The 20,341-nt window shown below is 44.4% G+C and overlaps 1 protein-coding gene across 2 annotated transcripts in view; it reads left to right on the forward strand.

Moving 5' to 3' along the window:
- The window catches only part of CYFIP2 (cytoplasmic FMR1 interacting protein 2), a 56,711-nt gene extending 40,503 nt beyond the window's left edge, over nt 1-16,208 (forward strand). For both annotated transcript variants that reach the window (XM_052816377.1, XM_052816379.1), the window contains exons 25-31: nt 1,851-1,941; nt 2,625-2,755; nt 5,887-5,959; nt 6,473-6,567; nt 10,554-10,792; nt 11,310-11,457; nt 12,020-16,208. In XM_052816377.1, the coding sequence (XP_052672337.1) occupies nt 1,851-1,941; nt 2,625-2,755; nt 5,887-5,959; nt 6,473-6,567; nt 10,554-10,792; nt 11,310-11,457; nt 12,020-12,187 (945 nt within the window). In that variant the 3' untranslated portion in view covers nt 12,188-16,208. The remainder of the gene's footprint in view (nt 1-1,850; nt 1,942-2,624; nt 2,756-5,886; nt 5,960-6,472; nt 6,568-10,553; nt 10,793-11,309; nt 11,458-12,019) is intronic.
- The last annotated feature ends 4,133 nt before the right edge of the window (nt 16,209-20,341 follow it).

The following is a 20,341-nucleotide window of genomic DNA, read 5'->3' on the forward strand; positions in this document are numbered from 1 at the left end:
TGTGATCAGCCACCTGCATCTGGGGGTGGTGGGGTTGGCATGCTGCTTTGCTAAAAGCCACTGGGAAGTAATCGAGTGGGACATGGCACTCACGGTCCCTCAGCACTGCCTGTGCTGCAGTCCAGGAGACCTTCAAGACACATGCTCGTGCTCAGCAATAGCACAGGAGCACTCTGTCTCACCGCCTTGTGATACCCCTGGAGAGCTGCAGGAAGGGAGAGAGCAGGCAGCAAAACTGATGAAACCAACTTTTTGAGTCTTTATAGGAAAATTCCTACTATAGGTGAGTCCTTATTCAAGCCATACTGTCCATTTCCGTCAGGTATTCTGAAGCCAGGCTGCCAATAGCCCTATCTGCTTTCTAGTTCTCTCTTTTTTTTCAGAAGGGAAATGTGATGTCTGCAGGGAAATGATCCCATGTGCTCCCTAAGGGTACTAACAATACTGAGCATTAAGAAGGGAGGAGGGAGTGTGCAAAAATGTATAATTTTTCAGGTCATGCTTTTCTACTAAAACCCCTGCTTTACTGGAAAGATGATTTTCATTCATTATAAATATTTAAATTCTGTTTTGACTACAATGGCGTCATTTTCAACTTGTCTAACAAAGCAATGTAAACCTGAAAATCTCAAGTGTATGTCCAGTTCCCCTACTGTAAAGCACCATAGTTACTGGAGATGTCATCTGTGTCACTTAGCTGAAAATGCTGCACCTGTGTGCAAGATCAGGCAGCATTCAGAACAAAGATTTTATGTTCAGATTTGGGCCCCTCACTACAGGAAAGACATTGAGGTGCTGGAGCGTGTCCAGAGAAGGGCAACCAAGTTGGTGAGGGGCCTGGAGCACAAGTCTTATGAGGAGCAGCTGAGGGATCTGGGGTTGTTCAGTCTAGAAAAGAGGAGGCTGAGGGGAGACCTTATCGCTCTCTACAACTACCTGAAAGGGGGTTGTAGTGAGGTGGGTGCTGGTCTCTTCTGTCAGGTGTCCGGAGATAGGACAAGAGGAATTGGCCTCAAGTTGAGGCAAGGGAGATTTAGGTTAGATATTAGGAAAAATTTTTTTACTGAGAGGGTTGTCAAACATTGGAATGGGCTGCCCAGGGAAGTGGTTGAGTCACCATCCCTGGAGGTATTCAAAAAGCAAGTGGACAGGGTACTCCAGGGCATGGTTTAGGGGGCATGGTTAATGGTTGGACTTGATGATCTTGAAGGTCTTTTCCAACCAAAATGATTCTATGATTCTATGATTCTATGTTTGGCTAAACAGTGTTCAGTGCATAATCCCGTATATCGTATCTACAGGATGCAGCTGTATAACTCCAAATTACAGCAAGCACTTTTAACTAAGAAATATACTTTGCTCTTGTCCATATTAGTTCAAAACATCAGATCTGCAGAAACTTGTTCTACATGCATGTAAATTCTTTTTTAAACTCTGAGTATCTAGTGATCATTCCTCAGGTGGAAGGAGCATTTCCTGTGCTGGGGAATGACTCCTTTAGCAGCTCTAGTGAAATGCTTTTTGGGTTAGGAGCACAAGTCCAGCTGGATCTAAGACTGAGCCTTGTTTGGATTTCAGCCGCAAACAATGCAAACACAGCAAGCTGTATTTTGAAGTTGAAAATCCATGCAGCTGTGATTTATTATTTGGGAGGAAGCTGTAAAAGCACTCTTAACTCCATACACTTGGGCTGAATTTTATATTTGAGTGAAATCCAAATTAAGTAAGATCTTCTTAGACTCCAGCTGAAGTTTCATCCTGTGCTGTCGGATGTGGACCCATCCACAGCCATCGTCTTTCAAAACCAACACCAGGAGAAGCCGTCGTTAACCTCCCTTTGTCTCTGACAGCTCCAAGGCACCATCCTCCAGTACGTGAAGACTCTGATTGAAGTAATGCCCAAGATATGCCGCTTGCCGAGACATGAATATGGCTCTCCAGGTGGGTGCTACAGATAGATGCTTGAGCAAGAGCTCGCCCATGTGTTGGTACACAGCATTTACTCAGGCACATGCTAGTAATTAAACAAGGTTTGGCACCTGACATGCCAGTGCAACATGCAGCCAGGCTTGCTGAGACACGCTTTCAGCTGCTTTGCTATTGACGCTGCAACTTGTATAGGAAACTTTTCCAGGAAATCTCCTGTTGGAAATTTCCCTTTGAGCACACGGATGGCTGATAAGGGAATGTCTTCTGTCAGCTTCTGGTTTGTTTTCAGGATTTTGTAAGCTTTTGTTATTGTGGGTTCACTGATATTTTTCAAAAGCTCTGCTTAGTTGATGCAGAGATTTTTTGCATCATGACTGCAGTCTGCTATTGAGCTGGATGGGGAAACTCTGGCTGGTATACATGAGCCAGCACCAAGACATCTGTTAGAGTCTTGAATCTTTTTTCCTCTGATGAGGAAATCCAAGGACTTCATATGAATTACTCCCTATTTCCCAAGAGTTACTGAAAACAGGATGAGACACTGCGTGCTAGTTCTCCCCAATGCCAGTCTCCGTCTATCCATTTACTTGCAATTTGTGATTAAGGAAGTATCAAGCACTGATTGTCTTTTTGTCCAAGTTCTCGGAGGGTGATTCTGCTCTCGCTTTTCTGACTGTCCTTCCTTGTTTTTTAAGGAATCCTGGAGTTTTTCCACCATCAGCTGAAGGACATCATTGAGTATGCGGAGCTGAAGACCGATGTGTTCCAGAGCCTCAGAGAAGTGGGCAATGCCATTCTCTTCTGCCTTCTTATCGAGCAGGCTTTGGTAAGGCAAAACCCCCTGCACCAACAGATCGTACTTGAAATTGCCAGCTCAAGAGTATAAGTGGAAATAGGTTCTCCAGCAGAAGAGTTTGGGAAATGTTACTTTCCAGCTTCTTGTGTGCTCAGGGTCTCTCTGGGGCTGTGTTATTGGGGTCTGTGGGCATGTCCATGGGGATGGTGTGCATTGGCGCTTGGTCACTGACATCTGGGATTGCTGAAGGAGAATCTGAATACTGGAAGATCTAGATTTAATTCTTGGACCCAAAGCTACCCCTTGTTCATCCTTCTCAGAAATAAAACCAACTGGAGCTTATTTCTAGATTGTAAGCTTTCTGGGGCAGGGATCAGTACTTTTTTATGTACATGTTTGTACAGTGAGAAGCACATTTGAGCCCTCTGCTCTTTTGGGGTGCCAGTGCAGTGAAAAAAACCTGGTTGATTCTAATGGTAATACGGATAAAGCAATCCAGCAGGAAGAAAATCTCAGAAGAGCTGTTGATATATTTCCTATGACTTCACTGAAAACGTAACTGGAGTGACAACTCGGTTATTGCCCCCTGCACAAGTGTTTTGCATGTGCACAAGTCTCTCAGCCTCTCCGCTCATGTGATGCCCTTTCTGGTATGGGGCAAAGGCTATGGCTGAGTGCCACACATCTTCTTAGCTTCTAGTTTTTCACACAATAAATTTACTTCGTAATGAATTTATCTCATAGTTTGGCCTAGAGCCAACTGAGGAGTGTTCAACAACACAATTTTATATTAAAAATGTGTATCTCATGTCACAATGGTTTTGGCAGGTTTGTTGCAGTTTTTCCAGAAATATTTCAGAAAGACTTCCCCAGCATAAGATGGGATTTCCAAGCAAAGCCAAAAAGTTTTGTTTAGAGCAAAACCAGAAGGAAGTTCAAACATTCCAAGTTTTATCCAACCATAGAGCACAGGAAAAACTGAAAATCTCTGCCATGTCCTCAAAATGGATATTTCTGCCCTTGCCTTTGCATTTTAACCCCCAAGATACAGACTTTTAGTTCCTGATATGGTCTATCAAACACATTGAGTGAGCAGTAGTTGCGTAAGATTAAGAAAAGTAGAGAGATGTATATCACCTAGCAGCTTGGCTTTATTTTATAGAATGGCCAACTATATCCTGGCAGTTTCTGTTCCTTTTGTGGCTTTGTCACTGCTTTCTGCTGCTCTCAGTGTTGGATTTTATGCTGGATGTACTGCATTTGCCTTTTCTGTCCCATCTTTAAATGGACACTTAAGGGACACGTGGTGGTTTCTTTTAGAAATCCTTCATTTCAATGCAAAAATGTTCCTCCAGTCCCAGGAGCTGTACATCAGCAGTATACTGGCATTTTAGAATAGCAGAAAATAAAGAAAAGAAAATGGTGAGAATTTGGGGGTCCCTTTAGGAAGGCTGCCCATCAAAGTCCATGTCTGCCCACTTTCCATGCCAGCCAAAGTCTCTCCCTCTCTGATCCTGTTTTTTCACACAGACATAGATTCAGAATGTAAAGCCATTTTGCACACAGTGGGCACTGGTTCTCACTCACTGGAAGATGTCAGATGCATAGAGCCATCACATAACAAGATTTTCCCTCTAATGGAGCTCTTATGCAGCAGGAGCAATTGCTTTTACAGTGCAGTTATCTTCATAGCTGTCAGAATGATCTAAGGCTGGTGGTATTTGCTGGCAGAGACTGCTCTAGTGAAGATGCACAGTCTGCTCCATTCTACTCCCTTTTTATTGTTTAAATCTGAGGAATGAGGGGTTGCTTGGGACTCAATCTCTAAGCAGAATTCTTACTCTCAGGTAATGGGCCTTGGGGAGGAGATCTGTTAATAACATGACTAATTTGGGGACAGATATCAGGTGAATGCAGGCTGCAAATGGTGAAAATACTCTCTTTATCAGAGGGAAACAGCAGTGAAAGAATACTCATCTAGGAACGAGTAGTGTTTTGCAAACAAAATAACCAAGGTGACAGGCACACTCTGTTAGCATCAGCATCTCTCTGCCCAAGGAGGGACCCCGGGCTGTTCCTGTCCCTCCAGCACTGTGTCACAAACTGCACTCCCACAAACTTGCTCTCATCCCAGCATCCATGCGCCAGTACAGCCTCCTGCAGCTCCATGCTACACTGTCCTCTCCCTCTTGGCTGGAAGGTGGGCTATCCACCCGTGCATCCCAAACACACCCAGCCGAGTCATTCCATCTGGCCCACAAGTATCTTTTGCTGTGCTGTCATGACTTGCTTTCAAGTGTGTCTAAATCTCCACGATAAGCTCAGAACAGAAAGCATGTCCTAGAACTAGACTTTTGTAGGAGCAAATTAATGCCTTGTTGTGACGCAATGCCTCTGTGTTAAACAGCTTTGGTTTCCTTGCTGCTGTTGCCCATTGCAGACTTTTGTATACAATGTATTGTCAGCCATCGCTCCTCAGTCTCCACCTGCCTATTTCTAGGCTTCTCCTCCTTGTGCATCTGTGTTTGGGATTATTTTTTCTCAAGTGCATTGGCATGCATTCTCTCAGGTGGCATCTCATGATGTTATTCCTCTCTGGACTTCTGTATTATTCTCCCTGGTGCCTACAGCACTGAGATTCTGGTCCAATAGCCCCAGCTGAGAACACCATATGAACAACCAAATAATTTCAGACCAATGTATTATGTACCTATTTGCAAGAGAGCCATGCATCAGTATATTTTACACATAGACATCCTAAAATAACTAAGCCAAAGGGTAATTTCCACCTGGGCACTCTCTGTAAAAATAAACAGCAGGAAGTCATCAGGGTAAGATGGAACTGAAACCTCCATGTTCTTAATCCCCTCTTACAGGCAGCGCTAGTAAGTGGGACAGTAAATAAATATATAGCTCTGGCCTTGTACAGGCAGGAAGTAACTTATTTGAGTTAAGGAAACTTCCTGGCTTAAGTTGAGAGGTCTTTCTTCCAGTTTTAGTTCCTTTAGGTTCAAACCGTTGGACTTACTACTGAGCTGGGTTGGATTTGAATAGGTGCCGTAGACATGAATTGTTGTAGTGTTGCCCAGGCCCCTGAGCCATACACTCAACCCCTATAGGTATTTTTTAACTTACTTTATCTTTCTTTCTTCCTGCCTCAGTCCCAGGAAGAAGTTTGTGATTTGCTGCATGCTGCTCCCTTCCAAAATATTTTGCCCAGGGTCTACATCAAAGGTAAGAAGCTGAGAGGGAAGCAGTGGACAGACTCAGAGGTCTCTGCCCAGAAGCTGTTTCTCTCTCATTTCTGCTGAGGATTAGTTCTGGCCCTGCTTCCCCCTCGAAATAGATAAGTGGATACAGCCAAAAGCCAGGTGGAAACAAATACCAAGGGTGCATTTTCTGTAGCTTAGTTACAGACTGAAACCTTAGTCAGTTTGGGGGTTCCCTTAAGGTTTTAAAGCCGTTTCACAGCCTCTTTGGAGAATGACAGCATGAAATGTCCATCTCAACAGGAGTGATCAGTAACAGGGACATGCTTTTGGACATGTGTGATTAAGCTGCTGCTGAGACTGCAATCGCACATCCCTCCCTTCTCTGCATCACTGGTTCCCTCATTTGCTGTCGGTTTGGCTCACTGATCCAAAGTCTCGTTGGATGGTTGCTGGGGGGCAGCTCTGAGCAAACTCAGCGGAAATTGCGGGTCTCCACTTCCTCCTCTCATTTCACTGTTTGCTGCTCGCTTGACAGAAGGAGAACGCTTGGAGGTGCGCATGAAGCGTCTCGAAGCCAAGTATGCCCCACTTCACCTGGTTCCCTTAATAGAGAGGCTGGGCACTCCACAGGTAAGGATTTCATTGAAAGGGATGGCTGTTGAAAATTCATAGCAGTCCCCAGATGGCCTGTTTGGCCTTGGGAAAGTGATCCTATTTTTTTTTTAATTTTTTTTTTTTTTTTGCCAAAACATCAATCAGACAAGAAAATCAGAATCCTTGCCCTAGCAGACACTTTGAAGGGAAATTTGTGAGCGGGTCCAGAGGTGGTGTGTTGCTGCCTCCAGTCTGGAGAGCTGGTGGGGACCTGTAAGGCAAGCATGCTAGAAGCCAGCTCTGAATATGAGCAACTCTGAAAAATTCTTCTTCTCCATTTGAAAAAGATGGAGAGTTGCTGGGGTGGTTTGAGGGGAAATGTTGCAGGGCTGTCCCTGACTTAATCAATTGCCATCACTTTTGGGGATCCCATTTTAGGGCTGCAGTGTGGTCCATTTTTAAGCTCATCCCTATCAAAGAATACATCTGAGAATGGTTTCCCTCCTAGCACATGCTTAGAGCTTCAGCACATGCTTAAAATTACGGCTCCATTTAAGTGTCTTCTTGAGGTGGGTCTCAGCTTGGAAAAGATCTCTTGTGCAGAAATTGAGTACTGTTAAAAATGTCTCTGTAGATTGATCAATGTAATGGGCAAAATTTGAGCTCCATTGATATCAATAGCCAAACTTCCACTGCCTGCTTACTGGGGTTGATGGGATAAAAATCATTCAAAGTATTAAATGAATCAACACCCTTTTTCTGTAATGTACTGCCGAGGGAATGGAACGAACAGTCAGTTATACGAGGAGACAGATCTATGGCAGGCAGAAAGTTGATTTTTTTTCTTGTTTTTCTGATGGATCAAGGACATTTTGAACATTGCTTCATTGGAAATCATATGAAACAAAGAAATTGGCTGGATAACTGAGGGTTTTGTCTTACTTTGTAGACAATTCTCTCATTTCCCATTGACTTCCTTTTAAAGGAGACACTCGAGAAAAAGAATTCACCTCTGTGTTTTTGTGTCTTTGTGTTGGTCTTTCTATCTCTCCTTCTTTCCATGCAAAATCATCATTGAAATCTGCTATTAGAGTCCACTTGTTGCTTATCCCTGCCATAGTTATGATGGTGATGAAAACAAAAGGTATTTCATGTCCCACTAAAAATTAATTTTTCTGTAAACTGGTCCCATATTCATCACACAGGTACAGTTGAGTACCAGATCTTTTTTGAGCTCAGATGTAAATGAACACAAGAGTCACTTTCTATAGGTGCCTCCATGGCTTCTAAGCTTGCTCCTTACACAGTTTTGGACATGCATTTTGGAAATGCAGTTTTGGACACAGGCCGTACAGGTTTTTTCCTGCAGAATGCATAAGTGCCTTTTAGCAGTTGTCCAGAATCTCATCAGAAGTTGCCTGCTAGATGCCTCTCCCTAAAGGTGACCCGATGCATTTCATATAATTACATGCTGTGAAGGGGCTGAGCCATAGGCTGCTGTAGTTAGTGGGGATCTATCAGTCTGTGCAGGCTTTGGGTATGGTTCTTGCAAGCTTGCCAATTAACAAGCTGTAAAGAGGTATGGCACAACTGGATTTGTGCAATGATGGGAAAACTGTTGGTGATGGTTGTAAATAATTGTTTTGCATTGGGAATCCAGAAGCAGCTGTTTTATAGGTGATTCATAAAGAACCAGGGGGGTCAAAGTGGTTCATTAAAGGAATCCTCTCCCTTTTAATGCTGATCATAGGTGTATTTAGTAAAGGATTTTCAGAAGTGCTTGGTCAGTCTGATTTTTTCACTGGAAGTAATGGGAGCCTTTCCTTTTGAAGACAGAGGGAATAGTTGAACCAGCACAGTGGCATCCTTTGACAATTTATGTCGAGAGCACCTTTCCTCTCCTGATCTTAGAAATCAGTGGGACCTCAGACTGTGAGGCAGATCTGGCCACAAGACTAATAGCTCTCCAGCTGCCTTCACTATGTTAGGTATCTACCCAACGGTAGTAGTCCTGTATCAAAGAGTGGTCTTATAGGATGAATTTTAGAACCAAATTCTGTCTGTGCATGTGTATAACTGAGTGGCACTACATCCTTTGAAAGCCAGATACATCACTTTCTAGATTAAGATTTCTTCAGAAACAGTATACTAAGTTCATTGGACTAGTTTGTTCTCAAAAGTACCTGTTCTATCACTGTATCTTAGCAAACAGTAATGCTAACGCCTAATTTATATTTGAAATGGCTTGACTTCTACTGTGTCCCCATTTTGCCATCATAGACTAGTGTGTGCAGATACTAATCTGTACCCATAAGAGCTTGGAGCAGGTGAGGGGAGAGAAAGCGTACAGCCTTTAGCTATAAAAAGAAGCTGGATAAAATAAATCTTTACTTGCTAAGCAAACATATGCAAGTGCATGCCATGAAACCAGTGGTATTATTCCTGTGTTTAACAGATGTAGGGATCCCAAATCCAATCTGGCCTCTGCTCAGCAATACAGCTTTCCCTTGATATTTGCTATTAGTTGAACATTAATTGATCCGAGGTTCCCAGAACGTCCTTGAAATTGTGGCACAAGCAGGAATGGTAACACTTCTAATTTCAATAGCCACCAAACTAAAAATGCTTCAGGTTACTGCCAGCATAAACTAATAGTCAGGAAAGGGGATGTCCAGGCACATTCATTTTTTTTTTTACAGTGGAATAAAGACGACCCAAGTAAACCAAGCATAATTCATGTTCTTAATGTCTGGCCAGGACACGTGCCTGCCCATTGTACGAGATGCTGAGCCCCCATTGTGATTCTGATCGGGATGACGGTTTTATAGGCGTTACAGGGACAGCTGGAAATAGAGCAAACGCTTAGAAACTACTTAAAGCTCCAGGAAGTCCTCTGGGATAGGCAGGGGGTCAGTAAATGTCACGCTTGCTCTGCATGCCTCTGCCAAAGTGGTGAGAGGGCTAAAAGGCTCTGCCTGTGGGGCCAGCGTGCCGTGGCAGCTGCGTGAGCACGGCAGAGCCAGCGCTTCCCACAGCCACGGACACGACTCTAACAGCACTCGGCTCCCATTTCCCGTGTTATTTTTGGCAGCGCTGCAAAGAGAAGTCAGTAATGCCGCTGGAAATGGAAAGAAATGGGGCAGCTAAGAGGATGTCAGGGCAGCGAGCAAACTCCATGCTTGCACCCCAGCCCCGCTCAGGGAGCTCGGTGGGGTCAGTGCTCCCATGCCAGGGGGAGGCCCTGCTTGCTTATTTAAAATCCCCCTTTTTTCTTCCTCTGGGGGAGCAATGGGGCTGAAATGAAGTCAATTCTCTTTTAATTTTCCTCTAGTGTAAAAGCCAAATGAACTCCATCCAATGGAGCCATTCCATATTTGTATATGTAAATCTGAGTGGGAACATCACAGAAATTCTCCACACATGTAAACCTTCCACATCTGGAAAAAATAGTATTTGACTTTCTTATAAACCACAGGTTTTCCAGTATTAAGGTTCCGGTGGCTTCTCATCTTCCTCAGAGCTTTTTAATCCTAACTACAAAAGAAATCAAGCAAGCCATAGGCTATCTGCATTTTAAAGAGATGATGGCAATGTCCTGGGAAGCAAAATGTCCCTGTTCTCTCCTGGTTTATTTTCATAATCTGCAGAAATCATGAAATTAAATCCGGCAACGCTGAGTAGCACTAATATAACAGAACAGCATGCTAGCAGAATTAAGGATCAGTATTTCTGATCAGAGCTTTGCCTTCAACTTTCGTTTTCTGACGTACATAGTTATTTCGAAAGATACTTAGGTTGGTGAAATATAATTGAGCCCAATATTGAGTCTTCTTCCGTTTGAGGGATGACTGTTCGCGGGTGGAGAGTGCCATGGGACCAGCCATCAGAGGTAAGGTTGGACCTTGCATGGGATGTGTGTTAACTTTGAAAGAGCCAGGGAGAGCGGGAAGCATTAAGTCCAGCGAGAGGGTCCGTCTGTATTACATTGTCACTTCTGTTTCTTTGGTTGTCCTCCTCCTCAGCAAATAGCCATCGCCCGGGAGGGTGACTTGCTGACCAAGGAGCGGTTATGCTGCGGGCTGTCCATGTTCGAGGTGATCCTGACGCGAATTAGGAGCTACCTGCAGGACCCGATCTGGCGAGGGCCACCCCCGACAAATGGGGTCATGCACGTGGACGAGTGTGTGGAGTTTCACCGGCTCTGGAGTGCCATGCAGTTTGTGTACTGCATCCCCGTGGGCACCAACGAGTTCACTGCAGAGTGAGTGTCCGTCGGCTGGCTCTGCCCTTAGTGCCGCTCATCAGCTAGCGGGGTTGGCAAGCGCCGGGATGTCCTCAGCTGCAGCGACAGCCTCAGCCAGTCTAGAGGTAGAGGGGGAATGTGGCTCCTTGATGAAAGGGCTTTGTTGTGCATGGACATAAAGAGATGCCCAGAGAGCTTTCTATCTGAAGAGCTGGGGAAAAGAGCAATGTAAAGGGACATGCCCAAGGTGACATGCAGAAGGAGATGGGTAGATGGGCCAGCAACCCAAGTCAGAGGCTAGGTCCTCATCCATCTTACCCTGTGATGCACCCTGCACAGCCTGGCCCTGGTGTAATTCTGCAAATCTCCTTCTGAGTTCATTTTCTCTAGATGTATACCCACTTTCTAGGAGTAGGACCAAATCTGATTTCCCTAGGAATTCACCAAGGAAAGTTCCTGGTGCCATGGTAGGACTCCTCTTACCTAACACTATCCTGTCATCTCTCCCTACCCCATCACCCTGTCCTCCTTCCAGGCAGTGCTTTGGAGATGGTCTGAACTGGGCAGGTTGCTCTATCATTGTTCTCCTTGGACAGCAACGGCGCTTTGACCTCTTTGACTTCTGCTACCACCTGCTGAAGGTGCAGAGGCAGGACGGGAAGGATGAAATCATAAAGAACGTGGTAAGTTGAAGGGTGAGGTCCCAAAGGACCTGAACCAGCACACTTCTCTGTTTTCTATCTTGCTTTGTCTGAATTCATAAATTACAACCATGCCTGGTGTTATTCTTATTCAGACTGGACACACTTGCTGTGAAATTTCCATCTGCAGTCTCAGCAGAGAGGCCAAGGTTTTAATTGGCTTGGCAATCGAATCTTTTTTCTCGCAAAGCTTTTCCCTTCTTCCTGGGGTTGGGAAGCTGGAGCTGAGAAGCTGGTACTTCCAGCAACCCTCCTGTGATCTCAGTGGCTTTATCAATAAGCAGCTGGGAGTCTAGACTTTAGAACAGTTAACTTAAGACCACTTACTGACCTTGTTAATGCTTTGTCTTGAGTCATCAAACCCTATAATGAAGTGAGTCACAGGTCCCTGGGAGGTGCTAAGTAGAACTGTAACATGTGTTATAGCTGCTTTGCTTTAGCAGAGGTTTCCAGCAGCAGGGCAAAGGTACTGGTAACTTTCTAGCTGGTCAGATGACATAATAATCTCTTCATTTACTGTTGTTCTCCCTCACCATCCCTCCAGCCCTTGAAGAAGATGGCCGACAGGATCAGGAAGTATCAGATCCTGAACAACGAGATTTTTGCCATCCTGAACAAGTACATGAAGTCAGTGGAAACAGACAGTTCCACGGTGGAGCACGTACGCTGCTTCCAGCCCCCAATCCACCAGTCGCTGGCCACCACCTGCTAGTGTGGACGTTGACCCCGCACAGGTTGGGAAGGGAGAAGGGACTGAACCCAGAACAGCTGGGAGGGCTAAACTCGACGGCATGAGACCTGGCAGCAAAGTAAGACTGGGTATGCCTACTACACACGAGGATGCATCTTTCCCATCCAGCCCTGTTTGAGTGCATGTTCTTCTGTACCATCCCTGTGATCGGTTTTACTTGTAGCTTTCTGACTTGGGGGGGGGTGGGGGTGGGGGGGCAAAATGTACTTTTCTTCCATGAAGTGGTCCAGTTTTTCCCTGTGATTCCTCCAATCGAACACATCACTCTGAAGCCATATTGCAGTCCCAAACGTGGGGGTCCTGGTGGAAGAGCTCCATGCTTCCACAGCGCCAGGAGCCCACTCCCACCGCAGAAGCAATGGGGCAAATCAACACCCCCAGTGACATGTGCCACCAGCCACGGAGCAGGAAGGTCTGAAGACAAGCCCCTGATTCACTCTTTGAGGGGAAGAAGGGAGGAAGGCAGGTTGTCACCTGTGGCAGCACCCTGAGGATCAAGCGATGGGCGCAGAGGAGCCGTGCCGGGCTGGTCTTGGATGGCTGCATGCCCCAGGCTGGGGCTAGCTTCGTGCTCTCTGCCACATCGTCGGCCTTTCTAGCATCTGTTAAAGGGAGCTTTGGCACGTGGGTTTCAGAATAGCGATGATGTAGTCGCCAAATAACTCCTCAGCACTTCAGAATGCTGGGGAAAGGAAAAATGGCCTGGCTTTTTCCCTGCTATGGGACATCCACTTATTTTAATGCAAAGGGTTCTCCCCCGAAGACACATCTTCCATGGACTAAACAAGATTTCTTGCGGACTACGGAAGAGGCTGCATTCATGTGAATGTGCTTTTGAACATATTCATTTGGGTGGAAATAATCACTGGTCCTGACAGGACGCAGGTGTAGTTACCTTGAACATACGTGATCTTTTGATCTTCGGCCAAGGATGCGAGCTGGGGTGTGTAATTTGTGTATGTTCTGGGATGCTATTTTCCCTTGTTTATAGACAAATTCCTAGTGGCACAGCAACCAAATACCTTTCTTCAGAGAATGGTGACTATCAGCAGGGTTTAGGAAACTTCCCATCACTCAGAAATGATGTGATTGTTTAGAAGAGGTAAAATACAGGATAAGCATTAAAAAATACCCAGAATTTTCCAAGTTTAAAGGTATTCAGAGGGAACACTGGAGTCTCTTTCTCACTCAGCTAATCTAAGATGCCTGGACACTGAGAACAAATTCAGCAGGAACTTCAAGGATTTCATAACTCATGGTCTTCCCTGCTTCCCCTCAGTAGTGTCATTGAAGAGATACAAAAGCTTGTGCTTGAATTTAAAGGAGATCAAACCACATGCTCCAAGAGAAAATGATGCTAGCCTCATCACTGGCAATATTTTAATTTCTCAGCTTTAGCCAGGTCACAGCAGGTAATTGCTGTTACGGTATACAGATGTGATAATATATATTCCTTTCATGCATTTCATCATGCCTTGTAAACTGCATGCTATTACAGATGTTAAAAAGGCAGAGCCTGGGCATTTATTCTCTCAGAGGGAACATATAATTAATTAGCAGAAATGTCTCAGCTGGAGTATTTTGTCTTGGGAAACAACAGCCAGCACACTACTATTAGCAAGAGGAAATCTTGCTGGGTGGGATGAATTTGTTCTCCCAGACACTCACCACATACTCCCTTGATAATCAATAAATACCCCACACGTGAAAACTGCTGGACATTTTTACACCTTGAGTTTCCTTTAATTACCGAGACAGACATTTAAACTGCAGGGAGGAAATTGTGCAGCACAGTAATTGAAAGTAAAATGAAATCTCAGGAAGTCTGGCTGAAATCTTTGAGTGGCAGGGAAGGACCCAGCCCACCAAGGTGAGTTGTTTCCGCCGTGTCGTGAGGAAGAGCAGCAGAAGAGCATTTGGGACTCGACGCTGCAGGGCTCTTGCTCTCTATTTACTCTTCCACTAAGGATGTCAGTTCTGGCTTTCCATCATATTCCAACACTCTACACTACTGGAGTGAGGGTATCTACAGATATATATTTTTAAAAGGAAGAGGAGAATCAAGCACTTTATTTTTTGTGGAAAACAAGATACGAGGAAGATAGATCCAACCAAGATCCTATTTTTCCTGACCTAAATAGTAAGTGCTTGTTATTTTGGTATGAAAGTGTTGCTGAAAAAGTGGCACAAGTCCCTGTCTGGCTCTCAGAGCCACCTCTGGGCACAGCACAAATTAAATGTCCTACTGCGTCTGACATGGTATGGGATGTTGGAGTCTTCTCAGAAACCAGCATGAGCAAGAAGTTACTACAAAAGGATGAACTGTACCACACAGCCCAGTCTCAGCTACCTAGACAAAATAGGATATAGTAAGGTGAATTTAAATGCCTGTTTTCATCTGTTTAGGTCTGGAATGAGTCATGAGATATTTTACCTAAACATGAATATCACTTTGCATTCTTTTGCTGTAGTTTTGCCATAATAATTCTATGAAACCCTGCAAAACACAGTTGCATGTACTTGAAAGAACAGGTAGATGAAGTCTATTTGTTGCCCTCAGATCTGCTGGCAAAAAAGTAAAATCCCTTCGGATTCCAAGGGATTAAAAGTATTGAGCAAAATGTCCAAAGTGCATGCACAAAATGTAAAGTGTTTTTGACTGTAGAGTGTATGCAGATGTTTTGCCTTGTTGCTCAAGTAGTATGAGATATCAGCTAGGAATAATCTTATGGTCTTCATTTCTGTGATTTGATGTTATTGTCCTTTTATTATCTAAAGGATGCAAATACTCTTTAGCTTCAGTTCTCTAACCCTCCTTGACTGTGTATGAGAAAGAGGTCCAGGCTTAGGTCTTTAAAGAACTCCATGAAAATGGAATTTTTTTCTTCCTATCCTTTTTTTAATGTCATAATTGTTAATGGAAATAAGGAGCAAATTTGTAACAGTAGGGCTAAACAGTAACAGATAGCCACGGCGTCGGGTATATTCTCCACACTTGCAGACTTTCTGCCAAGTTTGGGTGTCTTCCTTGCAGATAAGCTCTAATCCTATAGTTTTATGCCCTTTACAATCTGCAGACCCCTAATTTTTTTCCTAGGGAAATATGGACCCATGTCTGGATACTTTAAGTCCACAGACTATGGGCTTGCTTTTTTACCTACATTTTCCTGCTTACTCTGAAGTAGTCTGCAAACACCCCGGAATTTACCGGCCTCCACTTGGAATGTCTACTTCAAAGACAAGTTGCTGGCTCGATACAGGAATTACCGGGGGGGGGCGGGGGGAAGGATGGCCTGTGTCATGGATGAAGTCAGACTAGGTTATTTTAATGTTCCCTCCGGGTTTGACATTATAAAATGTGACTATTGGCAGTGCACATGCCTTTCTTGGGTGATGGTACACTTGACTTTCAATGATACAATAGAAAGGGGAAGCAAACTAGTTCAAGCTCAGCACTTCAGTGGTTTTCCTTTTAAATTCTGACAGCACTTATTAGCATTGAACAACATGTTAGTCCTTTTTCTCCTGCATTACTCCAGTCCAGTAGGTTCATGTGTGTTTGAGAACAAAAGAAAAAAGTATTGAAGGTGTAAAAAAACCAAGAAAATATTCTCAAAAACTCTTGTCAAATGTACCATATTTGTATGAAAAGCTGCTTGAGTTATTTTGTACAATGAATTTTATTTATGGTGAGGTATATTTACGCTCGTGATCTGATACGGTGTTAAATTTTTGATCCATATTTGCTATGCAGCTGAAGATGATATTTTGGTTTTGTATTATTATTTTTTGCTGTTGTTCTAAAATTCAGCTAACAGAAGCTTCCATCTCCATTAGAAATGCTTCTGCAAGAGTAAAGCATCTGGTACATGGTGATATGTCCCGTAACACAGCAACCAACAGTGTGTACAACAAATGTGGGATGACTTTTGTGATGAAGAGAAATAAAAATTGGGCTCATTCATGAAATGGGCAGACTTTACCTTGTGGTGTCATCATTGATGTGATAACTATTATTTGGGGAGAGCCTCCGATTGCACCTGGCACAAAGAAAAAGCTAAGAGGAATAACAGCATCATTTTGTTGATAAAAATATTGAACTTTTGTGAAAACCAAAGAAAAAAAAATTAAGCTTTTTGGCCAACATTAAAACAAACAAACAAATTTTCCTATCAAAAAGTTATAATTTATGAGGAAAAACATCCTTCCATAACAAATTTCCATTTGAAAACTTGTCTCAGTGTAAGAGGACTAGAGGAGGGAAAATTATATAATTATTTTTAATAGAATTTGAGAGGCCCTACTCAAAACAAAGCTAATTTCCTCTCATTACCACAGCCTTGTCAACTCAACAGAGGCCTTTTTATTCCAGGAGCCTCTCCTTGCTATTTTTTTCCAAATTTCCATTTGAAGCCATTCTTAGGTTTGTGTTAAAAGCATCTGAGCAGCGGGAACTGAGGAGAAAAGACTTTCTGGGAGGTGAGGAATTAGGGTGAAAAAACTGATGTGGATCTATGGGAGTGAGAGCACCTATGCTTTATCAGCTCTAGACAGAATACTGTAACTGATGTTCCCTTTCATAGCTTCTTCCCAAGGTTTCCTCATGGGAACAGCTTCCTAGCTTAAGAGGAATAAAAATGCAATGATTCTTCACATAAAATTGGAAGTGAACTTTACACCATGACCAGGCAGCTCTGTTGATCTTTCCGATGTGCTTTGAGTCACGGGATACATGATGTGCCTCCAGCTTTGTGTGTAACATACTGCTGTGGAGGACTATTTGCCTGATGGCTGAAAGTTGTCCAATGTTTACTGATTTCAACATGGTTCTGCAGTGGGGAATGGCAGAGGGGACAGGAGGACTTTCTTCCTGACTCAGCCACTGATATTAGGCAGGTGGCTTGGTGTTCAACCTTTCCTCCATCAAGATTTTTTAACTAGTTTTGGCTGCTGTCTCGTGGACACCCCAGTACTAACACGAGCCCTAAGAAGTGCCAAGAGCTCACAGGCTGCATGGTCTCACCTGGAGTCAGAAGCAATACTTGCTTTGAGTATCAGCGTCCAAGACTGAATTTTGGAAAACCAACCCTAAGGGACCAGCATCAAAGATACAGGCCCACATCTTTCTTCTTCCTAATGTTTCTAAATATGTTTACATCTTCAGATTAAAGGCACTTCACCAATGGGAAGAACAGTTCATTAATGATTGTTTTATTCTTTCAAAAGCATAAGAAAATGACCCTTTCTGTGACCCGTTCTGCAAGCCAGGAGTGCTTTCACATCTAGTTTTGCTTAGAGTTCTGATGCGAACACCTGGCAGATACGAGTCTGCAAACGATCTGCTGATTACATGTCTCTTCACCTCACGGCACCCACTGCTGCTCTGATGCCCGCTGACCATCTACCTCCTATCCATTACCAACCCACCACTCCTACAAACGTACATGGTTTATGGGGCCACAGTGACCTGGATAAAAAAAAAAATAAAATCTCTAACAACCTTGGGAGAAATGAGTTGGTGTGTTTTTTATGGCATAATGACCCTGGATCACTCAGCTGCTCCATAGCACAGAGCCACAGGTATGTGCACTGGCACAAGGAGGGCAGGACAGCAAGTGTGGGAACCCACCACGGGTGTGACGGGCTTGGGAACTCTCCATGTTGGTGGTGGTGTCTAAACTCTTGTAGTACGAAATGACAGCCTCAGCCACTGCAGACACGGGTTACCTCGAGATAGGCTGAATTAAAAGCTGTCTGCTCAACAAAGTCCAGTCTTTCAAGCTTGGAGCATCCTTTCATGTAGTGCTGCAATCATCTGAACACCAGGCAATTCCCTTAACCCCTATACAATCAGGTCACTGTCAGAAAGAGGATTTACCCTCTCTTTGAAGAAGCAAAGAGCTCCTTGGAGCTCTCAAACTATACAAAGCCATAGCAGAATATTGCAACCCTGTTCTGAAAATTTCCACAGGAACTGTGCCTAGCAGACATCCAAGGGCAAAAGTTTCCACCAGGATACTTCCGCCATTATTTGTAACACGGGACAATTGATACCCAGTATTTTTCCATCATTTTTTCCAGACCAGAAGAAATGAGCAGAGAAGAGCAGGGGAAAGAAAAGCCTTTTGATGTTGCTAAAGAGGTTATTTGCATGCAAAGTTGTCTTGCTCTATCCCCTGGATTCTAGTCAAGTTTTTTGGCCTGGAAACCAGTATTTCAGGAGGAACTGCATTGTTAGAAGATGAGCTGCTAAGGAGACTCCCTGATTTCTGATGAGGTATTTTTAAGGAAACATCTGATGCGAGTATCAACCAGTGAGGTCATAGCTTGGAGCTGAAATTCCCTTAATTACAGCCTTCCCATTAAAACGAGGATATGAAGCAATAAAAGAGGCATTGGTTGCATCCCTGCTTTATTGTTATCAGTCTCAACTTGCCCTTGACTGAGTGTAGTAGGCGATTCCATGCCAATCCTACCTGGCTTTTAACTCCCATATTGCTATACACAGCCTTGCTAAATCCATCAAATGCAACTCCTGTGACTTAGTGATTTTATATACTGCAGCCCCTGCACCAGAGAGACAGAAATACATGACTCACTTGTGTCCCGCGGTTGATTGCAAGATCTGACTGAAGCTTCGCCCACGGTAGTGACAACTAGGCGTGCTCCTTCCCTGGTGTCTGAGAGAGTCAGCTCACATGGCAGTGTCCCCTCCTTTTGGGACCTCTTCCCTGTCATGTCTCCTCTCTTCCCAGAACTGAGAACAGCTTTTCTTTGGAGATCTCACCCCTTGTCAAATCTGGCCAAAGCGGCCCATGGGGTCAAATATCTTTGGGGATGAAGGGGGGGTACATAAATGCACGTGCATGGGGCCACATTAGCCTTTTCCTTTAGGAAATCAAGCTGACAGGGGAAGGTAAAGCTGTGGCCCAAAGCACCTTTTGCTTTTGACTGCACCACCCCCTCTGCTGTGGCAGTAATTTATGAGGTTGCACGATGACCAAAAGGATTATTTTAACCCCAGATCCCTTCCATAAAAATTTGCTCTCTCCCTGTCCTGGTTTCAGCTGGGATAGAGTTAACTGTCTTCCTAGTAGCTGGTACAGTGCTATGTTTTGAGTTCAGTATGCGAAGAATGTTGATAACACTGATGTTTTCAGTTGTTGCTCAGTAGTGTTTAGACTAAAGTCAAGGATTTTTCAGCTTCTCATGCCCAGCCAGCGAGAAAGCTGGAGGGGCACAAGAAGTTGGCACAGGACACAGCCAGGGCACCTGACCCAAACTGGCCAACGGTGTATTCCATACCATGTGACATCCCATCCAGTATAGGAACTGGGAAGTGGGGGCGGGGGAATCACCGCTCGGGGACTAGCTGGGTGTCAGTCAGTGGGTGGTGAGCAATTGCACTGCGCATCATTTGTACATTCCAATCCTTTCATTATTACTGTTGTCATTTTATTAGTGTTATCATTATTAGTTTCTTCTTTTCTGTTCTATTAAACCGTTCTTATCTCAACCCACAGGTTTTGCTTCTTTTCCCGATTTTCTCCCCCATCCCACTGGGTGGGGGGGAGTGAGTGAGTGGCTGCGTGGTGTTTAGTTGCTGGCTGGGGTTAAACCACGACACTCCCTAACACCTCTTTGTGCGCAGTGGGCAACCACGCTCTGCACAGGTGTCAACAACACTCACTCACAAAAGCTTGGAAATTATTTTGGATGCAGTTTAACTGCCAATAACCACATCACCATGAGGAGTCCCCAGCTACGAGCAAGACCTTGGGGTGTTGGAGAAGGTCCAGCAAAGGGGAGAGCCCCACAGTGCCCTTGAGCACCAGAGCGAGCAGGCAGAGCAGCCTGCAAGGGGACAGGGGACATGAATTCCCCCAGCCAGCCGCAGGCAGTCAGCACTGCAAACACAGCAAACACTTGTCCCACTCCACCATCACCTCGGTTCCTGCAATCAGCCTCGTATTGACACATTGCATTAATAGCTCGTAACCAGCATCAGTGAGTAAATTTACTAAATAAAGGCCAAATCTCGCCATCATTGTCTTCCCCGGGGTGCCTTTTGCCTACGTAATATGTAACAGCAGCAGAAGTTGCTCCCAGATCACT

Source organism: Harpia harpyja, chromosome 20, assembly GCF_026419915.1.
Source record: "Harpia harpyja isolate bHarHar1 chromosome 20, bHarHar1 primary haplotype, whole genome shotgun sequence".
NCBI lineage: Eukaryota > Metazoa > Chordata > Aves > Accipitriformes > Accipitridae > Harpia > Harpia harpyja.